General features: G+C 40.9%; 2 protein-coding genes across 2 annotated transcripts; one reads left to right on the forward strand and one right to left on the reverse strand.

Annotated features, from left to right (window-relative positions):
* The first annotated feature begins 263 nt into the window (after positions 1-263).
* On the forward strand, positions 264-15,177 carry tet2 (tet methylcytosine dioxygenase 2). The gene is made up of 10 exons (XM_037257928.1): positions 264-678; positions 7,787-10,563; positions 10,634-10,724; positions 10,803-10,896; positions 10,985-11,193; positions 11,436-11,586; positions 11,692-11,781; positions 11,933-12,070; positions 12,213-12,567; positions 12,642-15,177. The coding sequence occupies exons 2-10, from the start codon at positions 7,830-7,832 to the stop codon at positions 14,000-14,002; spliced, it is 5,223 nt and encodes a 1,740-aa protein (XP_037113823.1). The 5' UTR covers positions 264-678; positions 7,787-7,829; the 3' UTR covers positions 14,003-15,177.
* A 1,105-nt stretch (positions 15,178-16,282) lies between these two features.
* On the reverse strand, positions 16,283-19,734 carry ppa2 (inorganic pyrophosphatase 2). The gene is made up of 12 exons (XM_037258018.1): positions 19,508-19,734; positions 19,171-19,235; positions 19,048-19,092; positions 18,898-18,951; positions 18,342-18,461; positions 18,155-18,241; positions 17,952-18,078; positions 17,553-17,680; positions 17,390-17,475; positions 17,242-17,311; positions 17,122-17,161; positions 16,283-17,043 (listed from the first exon to the last, which is right to left on the reverse strand). Exons 1-12 carry the CDS (start codon positions 19,698-19,700, stop codon positions 17,021-17,023), a joined length of 1,038 nt encoding a protein of 345 aa, XP_037113913.1. The 5' UTR covers positions 19,701-19,734; the 3' UTR covers positions 16,283-17,020.
* Positions 19,735-21,504: the final 1,770 nt, after the last annotated feature.

Raw genomic sequence — 21,504 nt, forward strand, 5'->3', positions numbered from 1 at the left:
AGGGGAAACTTGCGTAAGCGGCGGCCGATCGACAGAATATGGAAGGAAGTCACCGAGAGTGAAAAAGGAGGGAAAAAAAAAGTCACTCGGTTTCCTCCCTCAGAAAGAAGAGGGGCGGAGACATCTTCTCAGCCTGCCACAGTTAGACAGTTGAGACCAGTGCAATATTTAACAAAATGTGGGAGGGGGTGGAGTCCTGTCCTGAATCCACTCCATTGCTTGAGGGCAGCCATCATAGTGTTCACTATTGTGTGCGGCTGAGGGAAGAAGAAAAAGAGAGGAGGGCGCACAAGGGGGTGGGGGGGGGAAAAGAAAACCTGTCCCTTTGTGTGGGAAAGACTCAGCAGGAAAGTGATTTTGGGACTATTTGGAGTTTGTCGGCAAAACAAGGGATCTTCCCCCTGACCCGCACGCAGTATTTTCGGGGTCAACTCCGAGCGCTTCGGTCGTATTAAACCAGAGTTGGTTTCGGATTGTGCAGCCGGCAAACAGCGACACCCCGGCTTCGCCTGATGATGAGAGCGGACGTCAGAGTGCTTCGCATGAATATTGATGTGGAGGATAGTCTGTTTCATAGAAGAACAGAAGGAGGCAAGATGGCTGCCCTTTAGGATTTGTTACAGGGGAGATCCAGACGGTTCGTTGGAATTGGTACAAAGTGGAGGGACGTGAAAGAAGGTGAGGATTTGCTGTGGAGTGGGTGGGGGGGGGATATTCTGCTTGTTTTTTTTTTTCGTTTTCAACACGGGATGTATTTTTGAGAGCAAGGCAGCTAACGTCCCCTCGCAAAAAAACAAGAGCAAGTATAATAAGGAGGGGATTTTAGATAAAGCTACTCCAACATGGCTGACATTTTTCTTTCTTGTTCTGCCGGCTGAAAGCAAGAAACACATTTGGCGTTCTCTTCGGAGTTTTTTTTCTTATTTTGAACACATATTGGAACATTTTGAATCTCAAGCTCCTTGTGCTTTGTTTTTTTTTCCATCGGAAATAATTGCTGTCTGATGCCTCTCCTTCCACAATGTTCCATTTTATTTTTAAATGAGCACTTCAGAGGGAGTGTACAGAGACAAGATTTTTTTTAAATTATTTCTGAACTAACGGCCATTCTTATCTGATGTTAAATTGAATTCAATAGTGCTATCTGAAGCTGACTTTTTCACATCTATACGTTTGCTAGCACCATTTTTGTGCGTGAGAGCAAAAGTCCACGTCGGACATATCGTGCAGTTCCGCACGGCAGTGCAGCTGGGCTACCTTGTGTTTCTCTGTGAATCTGCTTTTGTTGCTTTTGCTGGTGAATGACAAACAGGCAGAAAGGCAAATGTCTTCTGAGAAAGGACTTTTTTTTTTTTGGGGTGGAAGGAAGCTTTGACTCAATATTGCCTTCATTTTGTGCTGTATGATTTATGGTTTGTTTTTCTAAACTTGAGATAAGAGAGTAGCAGCCCACCAGTCATAACTCAAAAATTATAAATTGATCACATGATTCAAAGTGATAATAGTGTGACGACGGTTTGCATAACAAGCGCAATTAATCCCGAAAAGTCACAAGAACATGTCAATTTGGATGTGTTAGGCCTTAACAGCAAATAGCTAATTAGTTGTTTTTTTGTTGGGTTTTTTTGCATTCACTAAGTGCTACTTAATGATTAACATCTGGCCAATTAGAATCTAACACATCTCCCTCAAGGATGTGTATTCGACTGGTGTATTCTACTGAGGACTGTGGAAATGGCGCTACAATGTGCCTCAGGTAATACTTGCTTCAAGATAGAGAGTTTGGATTGGACCCTTAAACCTGCTAGTTTAACAAACTGGCATTGGTCGTCACTGGGAACAAGGCAATGTAATCCTCACCTATCATGGAGGTCAAAATGATTTTTTACACAATCAAAACACTCGGTGGTCTTTTGAGTTATCAAAATGGTTGAATCAGAAAGCTAATCAATGAGCTGTCAGAGCATCTTTTTAAATATCTGCACTGCTGCACCCCAAGAGGAACCAAGGGGGGGGGAATAGCGGGGGATGGGCCAAGCAGATCAATCACATTCACATTGCTGCTCTCATCTGTCCACACCTTCCGTGCGGCTCCTTGGCCAAGGCTTTAAAAATCCCCTTTATGCCACTTGCAGGGGGCAAAAGACAATTTGACCAACAAGGAAAGAATGTCCAGTTGCCATAGTGCGCCGCAACAATGCCGGCCACTTACAATACCCGAGCCTTCACCTCTGACCTTGCTGTGTCCAGCCCACGCATCATATTTCCACCCAGAGGTAGTTGAACAAATAACACAGGAAAACAAACCCAGCTTTAGACTTGCTTCTAGCTTGACTGCTTTCCTCAAACAAAATGGCGATATAGAGAGTGGTGTATTGATTTCTTCAGTATTGATTTTCCTTGCGCGCTATTGGAGGGTTGTTTTGTTGTATGGGAGAAGCAGAATAAGACCAGAACGGAAAGTAATCAGTGCTACAGTTTTTCTTTTTTTTTTTTGACATTTGCACATTTACAGGACAAGAAGTATTTTTAAGGATAATATTAGAAACAAATCATGCAGCAAAGGAGAGCTTGGTGAAGAAATAATACAAAGAAGTCAAATTGAATTTGTGACTTAATAAGACAAAGGCCTCATAATTAAGATGATAAAGTGCGTAAGTAAGTATCGATGTCCGTATTTACCCCCGGTGAGGGCAGTGACGGAAAAACTTCCTCCACATGAGCGCATGCACATGGCCGCTGTGTTTACAAACACTATCGTAGCGTTCGCTAACGCGGCAAGCAGCGGGTTACGTAAGCATCCCAAATTAAACACCGTCTTCGCTCGCCTGCGTTCAGACTTCCGACCGTTTGCTAATAGGATCTGTTTTTACGAGTTCTGCTGTCTGGAATTTGGGTGGAGAGTTAAAAGTTCCGCTACCTGCGTAAGGAAGAGCGACACGGACACAATGTTGAAGCAAAAATGATAACCAGAAGCGTAACTGAACCAAAGCGCTTGAATGACATCACAGACTACTTCTGTCGAGGAGTTTGAGCTCGAAATAAGGTTGCTGAAGTGAAATCCATCCAACAAGTGGTGTCTTTTGATTTGGACAGCCCAGGGGAAACTACAAGGTTTTAAATCCTAAAGTGTGATAATTGGCAGGTTTGATTTCAGCTAAACTTAGACTGTAAAGAGATGCGATGAGAAACTGTCTGCATATCTTACTGAAAGAGAAAGAGAAACGATGGACAGAGTAGCATGTACACTCACAAATCGGTCTGTTGCCATGTTTAGATTTTCCCCTTATAAAATATTTCCTCTGTTTACTGTTCGCCCCTATTTCCTGTTTATATATCGAAGCCGGCGTCAAAGTGGTCGCGCAAACAGACGGAAAATGTTTCGCAAAATGTTACAGTGCTTCAATTGAAGGCAAGTGGCTGAATGGGGAAAAAAAATCAAATAAAATCATGCAATTGTTAATCTTTTCCGATTGGAATAATCATGAATGTGATTTCAGGTGGTAGGACAAGCCTATCGTGTAGTCAGTAGCGCTAGGGTAATGTTCACACCAGATGGTCTTTGGAGCACTCATAAGACGGTAACCATGGCTACCATGTGGCCTGAAATAAATTAACTTTTCTCCGCGCACAGTTCATCAAGTGAGTCAGATATATTGACTGCTGCAAGGCGAGAAGGTCGGAAGGAGACACGCTGCTTTGCGAGGTGTAGTCTAGATCAGTTACCAAGCCGTGAAAGTATAAAACAGGGCAATTGGGATTTTAATTTATGCTCTGAGTAATTTGATAATCGGATAACAGGAAGGGTCGCTTCCATTTTCATCTGTTTCAAGCAGACAGAACTTGCTTGACCAGAGTTTGATCTAGGCTAAGGTTCAACTGCTGTTTACTATCAGAGGGGTTGCCTTCTCTGGAAAAGAGGAATGCGACAGAAAAAAAACACGCTTGAGCCAGGTCAAAGGGGTTCTCAACTGTCTCCTTCAAGCCTGAGTCTAAAAGAGAGATAATAAAAGGCTTCTGTGTCGTTTTTTTTCCCAATCCTTCAACTTATAAACTAGTCAATGAATTGAAATGTCTGTTTTCATAAAAGACTTTGGCTGTTAGCAGTTCATCCAGTTCAGCCGGTTCATGCAGTTCAGCCTCGCCTCTTACAGGCAGTAAAAGCACTTATGACAACATTTCTTTCAAAAGTTTCAACAAATCAATGACTTTGAAACCCCATAATGCTTCCTGATAGGGAAAACATTGACAGTCATGCATTTTCCATTAACAAAAATCATCTGGAAACAGTCCCACATGACCAAAACGTTTGGCATTATTGTGTTTATGGTGTGAGCACATGTATGAGTGGCACTCTTAGATGTGGTTTGTAGAGGAGTCTTCAAGTTGCAAGGAATTCTTTTCCCATCTTAAAGATTTCTCTGGAGTCCCCATTTTAGTTGATTTACATGAACAAATGATGCAGGAAAAACCTAGTCTACTTTTGTAAGTTATTTCAATGTCTTTTTTGTTATTTCAAGGTCTTTGCGTTCAATCATTTTTAATTTATTAAGTAAAACAAAATGGTGATTAAATAATTACAAGATGTGGAAGACAAATAAATGCAATTACCTAAAAAAATAAAAATGCCGGACAAAGACAGCGAAAGAGGAATCTCGCCGCCAAGTCGACTACATCTGTTTTGCATTAAACATAAAGAAGAGTGAAGTTGGTATGGAGGAGGAGGAGGAAGTTCTCGAGGGAACCAAATTAAAAACAGGAGAGTATCTCCAATGTGCTGGGTTTGGGGTCATTTATCAACTTTGTTAGTTTGAAAGAAGATTAGATGTTTTTTTAATCAAACTAAATTTGAATTTCTCTAGAAGGTAAATCTACCTACATAGCAATTATTTATTTATATAATAAGTCTTAGCAGGAAAGCAAAAAGAAAAAAAGAAAAAAGATCAGTCAAAAAATGTTTCCTTATGGACTCCAGATACTCCAGATTACATCACACTACCGGAATCCAAATCACACGAATCTGTTCTACTGTACCAGATTTGAAAAGTAGACCTCTTGCTGTTCAAAGCAAAGTCACGTTCGCAAATTTTTGAGCAGCATGGAAAAACTAGCATGCGTGTTCCAGACCTCCACCTAACTTACAAACATCTCCAAACGGAATCCATAAATTATCAGATAAACATTATTTTCAGAGACGACCATGGTTACTTTGCATCATGCACAAGTGCAAATTTGAAAAGAGGCCTGCTCTATGTCATTTAAAGAAAGAAGAAAAAAAAAAAAGCTAAACATTCCCAAGATTCCAACACAACCTCTGCTTGTTTGACAACTAAGAATACATCAACGGTTAAACGCACCCCCCGCATCATTTTGAAGGATTAAGGCCATACTGCAAGACACAGGAGCCGTTTGTTTCTTAGCATCTGTTCATTCCAAGAGTTATGAGTGACCATGTGAGGTACATTTGGAAGCAGTGCAACAGTGCGCCATGTGATGTGAATCACAAGTGTAAGGGGCTGGGCCAAGTAAGTTGGTCAGATGTGGTGCATGAATGAACGTCTGTCTTAACAGTTGAGCGGGCATCTCGGGGCAACTGACGCTTAAGAGTGTTTTAACTGTAGCCCGAAAAACAACTGACTCTTTTCCTACAGTTTACGACAGTGATGTAGTGTGGTGATAGTAGCACAAGTGGTACACGGGCTCCCCCTAGTGGTATGACAAAGAATCACTGAGTACAGATCAGTTGTATTCAACTTTTTTTTTCTTTAGTATGTTTGAATTTAAACTTGACGGAAAATTTGTTTTCAAATATTTTTGGCATTAAAAAATGTGGGCAGTAGGTTTAATTTGAATTATTACATGGCATTTTTTTAAAAATATATTCTATATTTTTAATTCATTCCAGTAAATCAGTCTAGCCAATGACTAAAAAGAACTGAAATAACGTAAATGTAAGAGTCCATCTGGTGAAACTGGCAAGAGGGACAAGGGTGGGGGGGGGGGCAAAAAACGAGAGGGAGAAGAGATAAAAGTTTGCAGTCAGCTGGAATGCTAAATTGTGCAAATATTGTCATAGATGTATGCTTTGCACGGTCATTCTCTATATTTAGGGCTTGGTTGAATTTAAAAAAACTCTGGGATGCTAATAATTTGACCTAATTACACTTGGGCTAGCCAAGGATGATATTTCACTAGGACAGGGTTGAATACAATACTCTCGACCCTTTGACAGGAGTGCTTTTTAGCCTCCTGCCAAAGTCTCAACCTGAATGTTAGGAACTGGAGTCTCCTAGCAGCTGTTGTGAGGGGGTGAATGTCACATATGACCACCGTGTCACAGCAAATACATGGCATCAACTATCCACACTCATATTACACTGTCCCTTGTACTAACTACCCGAGACAAAGCCATGGTATTAATTTGTTGTTTTTTTTCCAGGGTAGCTTCATTAAAACATTTTTTTTTTAATACAAATTGACAGGATAACTGATCAGACTGTCAAATATCCAGCCTGAAGAGGCTGTAACCATGAAGGTGACTAGCTAGTTTGCAACAACATCACTTAAAAGACATGTTCAAACAGCACGGGTCTTAAAACAAGAGAGAACTGGATGAATGACAAATAGTAGTGCAGAGCAACCTGATGTGCAATTACACGACACTGACGTCCGGACACAGACAGCTCCGAGCCAAGTTGAGTCAAACCTAAAATTGTATGTACATGATTCTTATGGAAAAATAAGTTGCTAGCGGGATGGGAAGAAAATATCATAACATCAGAAAAAGTCTAATGCGATCCAACAGGCACTCTCACCGGACCCATAGTAGCTTTTTGTTCAATGCTCATCTACTACAAAATAATATTCCGCAACTCTCATAGATATATGAACTCAAGTGGCTGTATCCAACACTCAGTCCAATCCAATAAATATAATTCCGGTGATCCTTGCCATTGCATGAGTTTGTATGCATGTGTGCAAACAGGCCTACATTCAGCTGGGATCTCTGGCTTTGTCCTCGGTTCACAAAGATTATTTTTTTTTGTTGTCAGAGTGGGTGTATCCAACTGTGACAAGCTGCTTGGCTCCGCTTGGTTCTTTGTAAACCCCGGCGAGTCCCAAAGGAATGGAGCGACACTAACCTCTTGACTTAGTTGCTGATTTACAGAGCACCAGACCAGAAAAGGGAGGGGGGGAGCATTAGCCCTGAAGCTATCAGTTCTATGAGTCTATCAATTGCGTATGCCGTGTTGTAGCCTAATAATAAAAACTTCAATTGTGTCCAACACGTATGAAAAGGCAAACTTGCCCTAAACAACCGACCTAACTCTTTGATTTGGGTATGCCTCTCGCTTGCCGTTCTGAAAACAGACAGCTGCACGTTTTGCTTCTGTCAGCAAGAGAAGATTCAAGACACTTGCTTGACATGTTATTGAGCGATGAAGTACTTTTAATTCAGGGACATTGCGGGATACAGCGAGTGACCAAGACGATGAAGGAATTGTAGTAGCTCACCCAGCAAAGCAAAATAGTTTCCCATGTGGACATTCGTTGAGAAAATCAATTGTATCAAAATAATGACACAAATGATCTTGATTGTTTTATCGTAAACATTCCAAACATTCTCATTTAGGTTGTAGATGAAACGGAATATCTGAAACTCAATTAAGAGTGTATAAGTAATCGCTTGGGATCGATGTTACTTGGGATATAAGGTGAAAGAATGCAAAAATAAATCTGTCTTAAGCCTCTATAACCATTTTTTTTCAACATCTTTGTTTTGTAGGACGCAGAGAGGGCAGCCTGTGAATGGACTCTAAGCAGGCCAGATGGAAAGAGACCAGACCAGACATGAGACGGAAGAAAGTTCGACATTCAAGAAAATTGCCACGTCCTGCAACATCTCGAGCAAACTCCAGAATGGGGGGACCTTTTCAGATGGAGACCCTCTTCAAATTACTGGTGACAGAAACTGGAACAATTACAAGGCCAGCACAGAGGCCGGCTCCATGAAGAGACAAAAAGAAAACTGTAATGACCTTGGATCAGTACAGGGCCTGTTGGATCAGGGATCCTTTATGATGAATGGAGAGTTAATGAATGGAGATTTCAAGCATGTACTTGCTGAACAGTCATTCCTGGCCAGCCAGTCGAAGAAATTTAAAGTAGATTCGGAGATTTCTGAATTGGCAAAAAACGCAGAATTTGAATGCCAAACACAGGCAGAGCTCAAATTAGGAAACAATAATTGTACAATTCCTAATGGAGACCATTTTGCTCTGCCAAGAACTAAACAAGTCTCAATGAATGGTGCTGTACTCACAACCTCGACGATAGAAAGTACACCGGGAGATCTGTTAGAGAAAACTTTGTCTCAATATTATCCTGAGCAAGTATCAATTGCCCCACAGAGGTCTGGGACACAAGATGCTATGAATGGGTCTCTAACTAATAAAGTGCCCGGTGAAGATCTGATGCCTTCCACTTTGACTTCAGAGTTCTCCAATTCTGCCCAGATGCTCAAATTGCAACGGCGACAGACTGAGACAGGTGGTATCCCTGAAGAAGTCGACAATTTGGACTCCGTCAACTATATAGTGAACGGATACTCCAACAATCATGAAACAGATTACCAGCAGAAAAAACAGCAGCACCAACAGCAGCCGCCGTCTTTCTCTGGCCACGAAAGAGCTCTTGATCAGCTTCCCGGTATAGTCCGTTCATCAAATATTGCCAACTCCTTGCAACAACATAAAAATGGCCCACGGTGCTATCCCCATGACAAAAATTCTCAACAAACATATGAGAATGCCAACCAGGACTTCAATTTCGATTCTCTTCAGACAACTGATGCTGTTTTGCCCAAATATGGGTCATCACCCAACTCTGGAGTACAGAATATGGTGCAATGCGGGAAACCTGGGTCTGGTCATGCTCAGCAGTTTGAGATTCAAGCGAACAATTTCCAACAGAATATTGGAAACATACATGGAGCTGACGGCAGGGGCACTATGGGACCCAATCCACAGCAAAGAATTCAGGCAGCTGGATTAGAAAATAATCTAGATAACACAACACAGCAGACGGGCAACTTGTGTTCAACTCTCCATCAGGGCAGCTGGATGGAACAGAACCTTTCCAAGCAACAGACAAGTGGTCTGCCATCCCAGGCGGAGCAGGAAAAGAGGGGGTTCCCTGCCAAGGCTATGGCAGACCAACAGAGACGTAGCCTCCAGGTGCACTGTCCGATTTCGGAGGCAAACCCGGTAAAAAGGTTCGAGTCACCTGGAATCTTTAAAGAAACCATTCAGGGATTTAATAGCATACAGGAACAACAACTCTTAGCCCACCCACACTGTGCTTCAGCTCCTGGCAACAATGATTCAGAGTGGCAGCAATCAAATTCGAACACAAATTTTGTGCAGCAGCCTCCACCCCAGACAAAGCACGATCAACAGGCCGGGGGGTATTACGTCGGTCCCATGCAGTCAAAGCACTTATGTGACAACCCTGAACTTCAGGACACATTGTCGCCTGAATTTTTCACAACCCAGCAACAGCAGCACTATACTCTTCCACGTCCACTGTCCCACCCGCCACAATTTGAAGAACAACAACTTAAATCTCCCATATACAGACCTCACAGTCAGCCGCAGCCAAGTCAGGTTCAACTTAACCAACAACACAAAAGCAACTCTGTACAGCCCGGCAGTCACTTTACCTACAAAAACACAACAGGTAGTCCTATACAACGTCAAAGATCGTTTTCTCCAAACTCAGGCAGCGGTGATTCTCGGCACTATCAACTGCAACGACCCAATAACTGCCACCCACCGAACGATAAGGACTCTCGTATTTCGACGCAGTCACAGACTTATTTGCCACAAGGTGCAGTAAACCAACAGATACCAACACATATGTACCCGAAGACTGAGCACCAATTGAAGTCATGTTCTCAGTTGCAAAGGGGATCTCACCCAGGATCGCCACTTCTCCACGGAGAAATCCAGAAGCATGAAGCTCTACGGATGCATCTGTTACAAAGGCAGGAGAGACAAGTCTCTTCCCATTCTACACAAAACACCAGAGATAGCAAACATGGCCTCCCTAATGTAAAAATTGAAAACGAACCCAGGTTTAATTTGCCTAGCTCACAGCAGCAACTGGGTAGATTGCAAATCAAGCAGGAGACTCAACAGTCTGTGTGTGAGAATACAAGGCAGAACAACATCCTGGCCTCCATGGAACAAAGTCTAAAACAGTACCAACTATCCCCTGTGTTTGAGAAGAAATCATTTGTCATTAATTCAAATAAAGTCAAAGTGGAATCTTCTGGGCCCGTCACAATCCTGTCAACCAACACTGACATGTATAAAGTGGAAGCATCTGGAGTTGCTATGTCCATGACAGCTTTAAAAAGAACACCTGATTCCACGCCCACGAAAGAGCAACTCCTACAGAGATTCATGGATTCTCCGATGAAGCTATTGGACACCCCAGTAAAAAGTCTACTTGATACGCCGATTAAAACACAATATGACATTGCATCCTGCCACTGCGTTGGTGAGTTACCTATTGTTGGTTACATTAGTGATAAAATGGTGAATAACTATTGAAATATCCCTTTATTCAGAGCAAATCAGTGAGAAGGATGAGGGCCCGTACTATACTCATCTGGGATCGGCACCTACCGTTGCCGGTATACGAGAGGAGATGGTGAGAAGGTAAACGACACTTTTGCGTGAAGTATAATCACAAGGTACTTTTTGATTGTAAGCATTTATCATTCTTATTTTTTCAAGGTCGGGTTTAAATGGTGGCGCCATCAGAATAGAGAAAGTCGTGTATACTGGCAAGGAAGGAAAAAGCACACAGGGGTGCCCGATTGCCAAATGGGTAGGCACGCTATTTGCTATCTGCTATTGTGAAAAAAAAACAGGAGACGTTCAAACGTGCAATAACTTATGTTCATCATCTGATTCAGGTGATCCGCCGAGCCAGTGCAGACGAAAAGCTACTGGTGTTGGTTCGAGAACGCACTGGACACAAATGTGAGACAGCCTGCATAATTGTGGCTATCCTGGTCTGGGAGGGTATCCAACCCAGCCTAGCTGACAAACTCTACCTCGAGCTAAGTGAAACGCTAACGAAGCATGGAGCCCTCACCCAAAGACGATGTGCTCTCAACGAAGAGTGAGTGACCACAAAGCAGAAAACAAAAGTCTGTGGGCAAGGAAATTACAAAATCTTAAAAGCTTAAAATGTTAAATGCTCAAATGAAAGGCGCAACACAATAAAAAACAATGAAGTGGATAGTTACTTTAGGGACTTCTGTTTCCAAATAGGTGCATTACAATGTGTACTTGAAGTTTCCGATTTTGCTTACACTCAAACAACGGGTGTGAGACCCTCAAACTCTCATGATTCCTTTTCAGGAGGACCTGTGCATGCCAGGGATTAAATCCAGATGCTTGTGGAGCGTCATTCTCCTTCGGATGCTCATGGAGCATGTACTACAATGGCTGCAAATTTGCCAGAAGTAAAATTCCAAGAAAATTTAAACTTCAAGGAGATGACGTCAGAGAGGTATTCTCCATTGATTTCTTGTATACTTATCACTGATATTACAATGTTACATTTTTAATTCTATTCAATGATGTCAATTTAACAAGGGATCTATTTGGGTTTTAGGAAGAGAGACTGGAGCAAAACCTTCAAGGTCTGGCCACCTTACTGGGCCCCTTGTATAAAAATATGGCACCTGAAGCTTATGGAAACCAGGTGAGGACTAGTTGAGATTATTTTGTATTGCTTGGTAAACCACATCTATCGGTTGTCTAGTACCCAAGTGTAGTACACTGCATCTGTATAATTAACGATAATACTTTACAAAGAGTCAATCGGAGTGAAATTTGGTTGTTCCTGGAAACAGGTGGAACACGAACACAGAGCACCTGATTGCCGTTTGGGGTTAAAAGAGGGGCGTCCCTTCTCTGGGGTTACTGCTTGTCTGGACTTCTGCGCTCATGCTCATAGGGACCTTCACAACATGCAAGGGGGCAGCACTGTGGTAAGTTAAATATATTTTTCCAGGTTTGTTGTACGTGACACAGGAAAACAAAACATCAGACTATCTTAACATCTCTCCACAAATGTTTTAAACTAACCTCTGTTTTGGTTCTGTAGTAGTTAACTCATTCTGTTCTTTGTAGGTATGCACGTTAACAAGGGAAGACAATAGAGAGATTGGAAAGATAGCAGAGGATGAGCAGCTCCATGTCCTACCACTGTATAAGGTTGCCAACACGGATGAATATGGCAGCGAGGAGGGTCAGCAGGAAAAAATCAAATCGGGTGCTATTCAAGCCCTCAGTGCCTTCCGCCGCCAGGTGCGCATGCTCTCAGAGCCCGCAAAGTCTTGTCGGCAAAAAAAGCTGGATGCTAAGAAAGCGGCAGCTATCAAGAATACCATGTTAGACAACTCTCATGATAAGTCAGAGAAAGTTACCCCGTCGAAAACAAAACCTGGGACTTGTGAAAACATCACTCTAAGCACACCTGTGCAAGGTAAAACTTTTTTGACTTTCTTATCGTTTCTGGCATTGCCTTTTATATCAGCTCATTCTTGGGATCTGTTCCAGGTGCTATAGGGGCCTCTCATCATCCAGATCAACCAATGGAACCCCTTGGAGCTCATTCTTTGCAACCGCAGCATCAACAGCACGGAAACATTCTTACCTCTTATCCCGGTGCACTGAACGCTGCCAAATATCCCAGGTTTCCTGGTTATCCAGGATCATTTCCAAGCACTTCAAAGCCAGGGAGCATGTTTCATCATCAACCCTCAACACCAGCAAACCATTACCCTTCCCCGGTCCATGCACCCAACTCGTTCATTGATGGATCTAAACAATCATACCCGGTCTATCAGTGCAACGGCGGCATGCCTCTTGATAACTACCATCCGTACTATGCTTCGAACCAAAAGCAACTGGAGATGTATCAACAACAACAACGGCAAGTGTTGTACTCTGAGCAGCAGTACGCAGCACATCAGCGTTATGAACTCAATTATCCGCAAAATTACGCAGATCATGGGTTACAAGTCAATGGCTATAACACGTGCAGCATGAGGCCAGTTCACCCCATGAGAGCCTTCAGTCCCTGTAGTCCGAATGGGGTCGCTGACCCTCATTTCATGGACCCCCTTTCGAGAGCGCCTTCTGCCCACAGTCTTCGAGAATATACAGCTGCCGGGAGTAACGGCAATCAGTTTGGATCGCCAAATCCATACTTTGGGAGTCCTCAAATGTTCCCCCCAGGCCAACGACCATTCCATATGCAAGTTAAGCAGGAAATGGGTATTCCTAACCCAAAGATGTTTGGTGCTCACTTAAGTGGTGCGTGTTTAAACCCAGAAACACAGACGGGATTGGGTCTGCTCAACGGTAGCCCCATGGTGACTGGTATTAAACAAGAGCCTGGAACCCCACAGAGACCCACAACCCCACCAAAGCCGCCAGAAATTTGGTCAGATAATGAGCACAACTTCTTAGACCCTGATATCGGTGGAGTGGCAGTGGCACCGAGTCATGGCTCAGTCCTCATTGAATGCGCTAAACGGGAGCTGCATGCCACCACGCCTCTGAAAAATCCTGACCGTCATCACCCAACACGCATATCCTTGGTCTTCTACCAGCACAAAAATTTGAACGAGGCTAAGCATGGGCTGGCCATGTGGGAAGCAAAGATGGCTGAAAAGGCTCGAGAAAAGGAAGAAGACGCAGAGAGGAACGGTGGTGAGGGCACGCCAGGGAAGAGCAACAAGAGGGGGACAAAGCGCGAGCATCCAGAGATGTCAGAATCTCTTGGGGAGCCTCCTTATAAGCGTTTTATCAAGGCACTCATTGAGGGATCGTCATCGTGTACAACCAACACCTACGTCAGTACATCTCCGTATGCCTTCACTAAGGTCACAGGACCTTATAGTCACTTTGCTTAAAATACCCTCAAGAAAATGAAAAATGAAGGTGCTTTATTTATGCTATGACCAACTGCAGCACTGGCCTCGTACAAACACTCCTAACCGGTTCAGGTGTTTTATATTTTTAACAACGGAGCTTTACTTGTTGACCCTGCTATGGATGTATTTATTTTTGTGTTGCAACTTTTGCAAGATACACACTGTTAAAACATCTGGTGCTTCTCAATTGTACACACAGACCTACTTTGATTTTTTTGATTTTTACTGGAAACAAAGCTTTGGTGGTTTTATTCTATAGTTTGAATACTTCAACATGGCATTGAATGCCAAATTTGAAAATGACAACTACAAGGTGCTAATGATGTATTTTTAAAATGTATTGCTACAACAAATGAAATAATTTAACAGGAAATCATGGAAAAAAAAAAAACAATTGAAATCGCTAGCATCAAAAGTTGATGTGCGTCAGTGTATCTTGAGCACTTTGATTATAAAAACTATGCGAAAAAAAATTACACGTAACAATGAATCAATGTAATAATTTGCGTGCACCCTTAAAGTAAAACAACACAATATTGTTTCGAATTCCTGCAAAAAAAAACGATCTTCAGAACATATTGTGTTGGAGCTTCTTCGGCTACTACACATTGAGCCATTCAAATGGTGCTATTTTAAACATTTTAAAGATGGAGAAACAAAAAAAAGCTTTTTATCATCCAAGGTTTTCCAGTTTAACTGTCAGCAAAAGTGTACCTTTCGGCAAGTTCGTTGAACCGATCTGAAGTGTGAAACTTAAGTGTAGTTTTATGTCTGTGGTGCTTAGCTGATGTGCTTTTTATACACTGAGGAGGAGCATGGGACAGGGTAAGCTTGGTGTCACTTTTCAGAGGGCAGCTGGCTTGCTGTGGCTTCATTCTTGTAATCTAACTGTAAAATAAATAGGTGAGATGTGTACAGTAAGTTAAATTCCCTTTTTGGAATTACTGTTATAAATTGTGTTTGTTGTAAAGAATGCGCAAAGCCTATGTCATTGTTTTTCTTTGTGTTCCGATGGATTTTGTTTCATGGGGTGCTATTGAACCTGTTAAAACATACAATGTGAGACTCTTTAGGCGGTGAGAGGAAGGCTGTTAAATATTGTATAGTACCAACCAGTCATATACCTCAAAACCATTTTGGCAATAGGAAGAAAAAAAAAAAAAGAAAAAAAAAAAATCATATTTCTTTGTTTTAAATATTTTTGGGTTACAGTTTAACTGCATGCCACCTAAAAGGCGGAAAAGTTCATTTCTTACTTTCATACCTACCTGCAAGAAAATTTGAATTGTTAATGTTACTGTAAAATCAGGGACACTTAAAAAGAAAATGTACATTATTTCCTGTATTTGTTTTGTCTTTTTCCTCATTCAGGGATGTGCCGTTGTATTTTGTGTTCCGGTTCATCTTTTCTAAAATACGTCACACAGATTTTTAGTGAGGGGGGGGAAAAAAAGTTCCTGTATTTTTATTTTATTTTTTTAGCTAGTAGGATGGTTTTTTTTTCCTCAAATGAACACAACGTATATGCACTGATGTGACTAAAGGGAAAGTATGATAGTGAATAAATTAAGAGCAATTTATTTGCTTTTGCTACGAGGCAAAATCAAGGCAGTGATTATCGTCTTTGTGCCTGTGTATAGTTCAATTTATTTATAACCACTAAGCAATTGTATGATTTTTCCTCTTTATTTTTTAATTAATGTGATGTATAATGGAATGACTGTAACATTATAGTAACAATTCACCCACTCTTATAACAAATTCATTTTCTGAAAGCACTTCAAATTTTTTTCAGAAAAAAAAAAATGTATATGTAATAAAGTACAAAAGGTTTTATTTAAAACAGGGTGTAAATGGATTTGTCACATTGTACAGAGAATATCAAGAATGATTTTTTTTTTTAGAACTTGAAGTGAACATTGGTTCTTCGAGGCAAACCGACCCACAAATGATCGAATTACAAAGAATCGATTTCACAGGTCTCTTAAGGAGTACACTCAATCTCATCGTAATGTTTACTGTTAGCGCGACAAATATTTGAATTTATATTTTTGAGTTTGTAGAAATCCAGTGATGTGTTCATTGTACAGAGCCCAGCAACAGTAGCAGGTTGTGGTGAGGTGATTTAAGAGATTTAGCAGGTGGAAGGAAAAAAAAAAAAATGCAGAGCCATACTTGAAGCTGAGTCAGCAATGCTTGAATGACTTTCCGGGTATAACAAGAGTACTGCACGTACTTGGCTCAAACAACTCGAAGTTCTTTTTTTTTTCTTTTGCAGGCACACACTAAAACTTATTTCCTGTTTTATTTCTCAAGGCTTCTCTTGTTCTGAAAATTGGTATGCTCCATAAAATTGGATTAAAAATAGGTATGAAACTAAGTATTGTCATGTACTGAATGCAGTTTATTTCAAAGCTGTTATTATATCATTGCTGATATTGCCAAGGTGTGGGTGTTTTTTTTTTTCCTCTAATAAATCTATATTTATTTAAAGCTATTTGACTTGTATTAAAAAAACAAACAGTTTTACCATTCTAAATACATCCCTAGTTTCAAATGTTTGTGTATGCTCCTTTCATGGTTACATCCACATCATTCGGTGGATTTATTCACACATTTGGTGCAGATCGTGCAAATCTTTGATGTGTCAAGAAAACATAAAAATGTACATATCCAACTAACTACCTCAACGAAAAAGACTGTTATCTCTGTGATTACTAACGCACGATTAAAATAAAAGGAAATGACATGACGGTGATCAAAACATGATATTTCATTTGTGATTGGACACAGAAGTTCATATTGATAGCAAGTAACGTTATGCTAGGTTATAATGTTAAAAAGAAAATCTACTTAGCCTGACTGGACAGCAAACATGGCATTCGAAAGAGGTGACGATAGATCCTTACCAGTCATTATTGATACTGCTAAAAAACAGTAAGGCGCCATCGATACCAAAGTGACAGTTTGCGTCCGTCTTTTCAGTTTCCCGATCACTCAGACAAAATGCCACTTGTCCACTGTACAGGAAGAAGTACAGAAAGGGCATTTACAAGTGTGTGGAGTTTGGAAACCCAAATAAGTCATCATCTACTTACCTTCTGGCGAAACACTGTGCGCACAACCAAACACAGGCGCCTGCGTAAATAAAAAGTTGCATTTAGCAATGACCGAATATTGTTGATGTCCAGTTGCTGATCTTCTATATAAAGTCTCACCGACTGAATCACGTCTTTAGCCTCTTTTGCGCTGCAATTGAAGGGACTGTCAGAGCATGATACATTTTTACTGGGGAAAACAAAACAAACCAGGCATGAATTTCAATACAGAGACATTCCGTAAGGTCAACTCTTAAGAACATCTTACCATTCAATCCCACTACTGTTTGTCGATTTCTGGACTAGTGCCCTCCAGTGCTCATGTGTGGATTTGATCATCTCCACAGCAAAGTCCTTAGGATGACGAAACAAAGCCTCAGGACAGAACAACCAAGTTCTTACAAATGTTTATATCCAATCTATTATCATACCTTATCTTGAAACTGAGCGTTGAATCCAAACTGGTTTTCAGGCTTCCCATCCGGAATCTTATATTTCCTGAACCAGTCGACAGTGGCCTCTAAATGACCAGGCCGGCTCTTGCGGACATCATCAATGTCTAAGTAAAAAGCAGAACTGCTGCAGATGATTTTGTCTTGGCCCACATCGATAGAGAGAGTTTATTGATCAGTTGTGGATGCTGACTGTAGTTGAATAAATGAGACAACTCGTATATAAAGTTGCACCCCGAGAGAATCTCACAGTGAACTGTTGACTGTACGCAACCACTATGTCTAAAATGAAAACGTCATTTTGATGATAGTGTCAGCGCCATTAGGACTCTGGCTAAGGTCATCTAATGTAGAGTGAACAATATAAGTAAATTTTACCATTTAGGCTATTGGCCTCAGGGTCGGCCGCATTGATAGCGATGACCTTCCAGTCCATTTCGCCCTCGTCGATCATAGCCAAGATCCCAAGCACCTTCACTTGAATCACCTGACCGGGAGAGCACACCTAAAAGGACAAGCCAGCAAATAAGCCAAGCAAAGGGACATTCCCAAAAACCTTTCCATGTATCGAGTCTTCTCACCTGCATGCCAATGTCACAAATGTCAATTGGGTCATTATCGCCGCAGCATTTTGTTTCCGAGTCCATGTGGTTAGGGTCCTCCCACGTCTTCTCCAACGAACAGAGTAAAATTATAAACAATTGAGCAATAACTGTGCACAAACTAATGAGCATTAGCGCCAAGGGTACGAAGGAATGCACGCCTTACCTGCGGAATGGCGCCGTAGTTCCAAATATAGCCTTTATGTGGAAAAATGTTGGCAACATATCGGAGTTTGCCTTTCTTTACATCTTGCTTAATGGGGTTCAGTGGTTCCTTTGTCGCAATCTGGAAATGGTTGAACTGGTGAAGGAGTCTGGTTCTTTTTTTCGTGTGTGTGACTACACGCGCATCCCTCGTAGTCAGTGCGAATATTTCCGCAATTTCTCTTGTCTTTAGTAATTGCAGGAATACTCCAAGCGTAATTTTTTGGAGGGGGGGTCTCGAATGTTTCTTACCCGCTTCTTAGGATGAGGTCAAGTTTTATAGACAATAGCAACCCTATATTTTGAAATGCTAGAATATGGATATTTCAAAATGAAATAAAAACAGGTAACATTTTGTACACTCTCAGTCAATGATGTAGTTGAAATCTAACAAAAGAAATCACGTAAATGAATTTCATATTAAAGAAATGTATTCAAGCAGGAGACTATATATTCTATTTTTTAAGGATTTGAAATTTCAAAATTTTCAACAAGATTGCATATCAGGGTCCACTTACCTCCATCTTAGCGTTGGTCCAGCGGGGTACCTCCACCACCATGTTGAAGAGCGCCTGAACATACACAGACCTTCATGAAGTCCTTATTGGCAATACATGTAGCGTAGATTTAACAAGACGCCACTCTTATAAGAACTTATCCGAACGTACCTCACTCCCGTTCTTCTTGGCCTTCTTGGCTGGCAAACCATTGCACTGGTGAAAGAACATGTCACATACAGTATATATTTTACAAGTAGAAAAAGGCCATTTTAATGCCAAAATAATGGTTACCTGTTCTTCCTGAGCTATAAGGGGGATATCATGGAAAGGAGAAATGTAGTTGCCATCTGAATTTTCTTGGGGAGAACATAAAAACACACACACAAAAAAGTCAAGCTAACACAGACGGTTTGGTGACGAAATAAAACAATACTCAGAAACGAAAAGTATAAGGATGCACCCCTGGAATGTTACTTACACTCCAAATGTTCGTGGTGCTTTAATACTGACGTTACTGACAAGGGCAAAACTTTGTCAGGAACCTTCCATAACCCCCCAAGACCATGAGATTAATTTGTGAGGGGGTGTGTTTATGTTTATTTCACAACAATGGCGGTTCTTCACTTACTAAAATAAATCCGGTACTCTGGGGTGTTTGGGCTTCCTCTCTCCTCTGTTTGATAGTGCATCGTTTTTCTCAACGTGTACAAATGTGGCACGGAGGCGGCACGGCAGAGGAGCTTCTGTCCAAAATGGGGAAATGAGTCCACAAATGCCCGGAAGACGTAGCCTGAGGAGCGGAGTAAAAGCGGCGGTCTCATGGCTGTCGCTTTTGCCGCCACTTCCTGCTTTACAGCGGTTTAAACACTTCCGGTATGACCTATTAAAAAAAATAATAATAAAAAGGGTATTCTCACGATAATGCGATATATGACGCGTAGTTTGTGTAAATGTAACTGTTGCGCACATCGCTGAATAAGAAAGAATTGAAAAGCTTCAAACCACCGTTGAAGAAAAACGGTTCCGAATCACGGCTTTAATTTGATAGTAAAAAACGGAAATTAAGATTGTACTTCCGTTCACTCATGTCGACCAACCAAACAAGGGCAAGTTGAGACTCCAAGGAGCAATGCACGAAAATTATATATTTTTTAAATGTAGGGAGCAAAATAGGTCATATGTAGAAAGGGGAGAGAATGTGCTTTTAAAAACAACAACAATTAAATGATGGCAAGTCTAAATTATTGCTTCTCATTGGCCCCTTAGGTTAAATTCCCCATAAAGAACACATAATTCACAACAAACCCATTTCAAAAGCTGAGAAAATTCTAGTGAGTTTCCAAGAGTGTGCAAAAACAAATCCTTTTTTGACAGTTTTATGACTTTAATGTTGACATTGCATGATGAGCTCAAAGTCCACATGCCCTGTGCCATGAACAAACAATCTGCCCTTGGCCTCCATCATCTTTTATCGCCATATGCCCGCAGCACGCTCAAACAAATGATGTCATCTGCAGGTTGAGCAAGTGGGTTATCAAAAAGCCAAAAGTGCATAGTTGTTTTTGATGCAATTACCAGAGAACTGTGATTCCGTTCACTCCAAACTGTTAATTCTGTACGTGACAACATGGATCAATCGATTAGCATTGATACTAGTTCAATACAATGTCAAATTAATGGTGATCCAACATTGGGTAAACATTGAAAAAGTTGGACTTGTGTCTTCCCGCAAAGCTGCACTTTGAAAGACATGATGTAACCCTAAACCCCCAAGGGACCAAACATAGGAGCTTGCTGACTCAGCATTTGCATGAATCTGAATAAGAGTCGGAACGTTGCTCTACTCACAGAAATACCTGAGACTTATTTGGTGTGTGACACGTTGTCGTCATGTCTTTATGATACGCAGGCCTGCCCAGTGAGTGTCATGGGAGTGAAACTGGTGAGCTCACATTACACGGGCTTTCAATTGGGAGTAAATGCCTCCATTCATTGTGTTACTCAAAAACCTGCTGGACCTGCCTTACATTTGATGCATAATTATTTTTCATTTTTCTTTTGCTGAGGAAAAATCTTTATTCAACTTTCAGCTGCTTGCAACATGACTTTCTGTTCCATTTCAAAAATAAGAATATATTATGTATAGCTAATGTGCGTAGCCTTATAATTAAACATTCAAAAAAGTCAACATAAAGACAAATGGACATGTATTAAATTCTGTCAAACAATAACTATATTTCATATTTTTCATTTTATTTATACAAGCACTACACCATCACCATAATGGCAAATAATATTTCTTTGTTATTTCATTATACAGATACCATTACCAAAATAATAATTGATATTGCTTTATAAAAACATTTTTGGATACACTTTCAATCCCTACATTGTTCATATTAGACATATAGCCATAATTTAAATACCATTTGTAGCTAATGTACATGATTATTCATAATATCCATAATTCATAATAATAAAATAACAATACCAAAAGATAACAATGACAAATCAATACACTATGTGGTCTGTTTTAACTTTTTGTGTCACGTCATAGCATTGAAATTCATTATTTAGATTTTTTTATTAATTTTTTTTTTTACATGTGGGTTCAAGAGGGCGCGC

The sequence above is a fragment of the Syngnathus acus genome, chromosome 1 (genome assembly GCF_901709675.1).
Source record: "Syngnathus acus chromosome 1, fSynAcu1.2, whole genome shotgun sequence".
Classification (NCBI taxonomy): domain Eukaryota; kingdom Metazoa; phylum Chordata; class Actinopteri; order Syngnathiformes; family Syngnathidae; genus Syngnathus; species Syngnathus acus.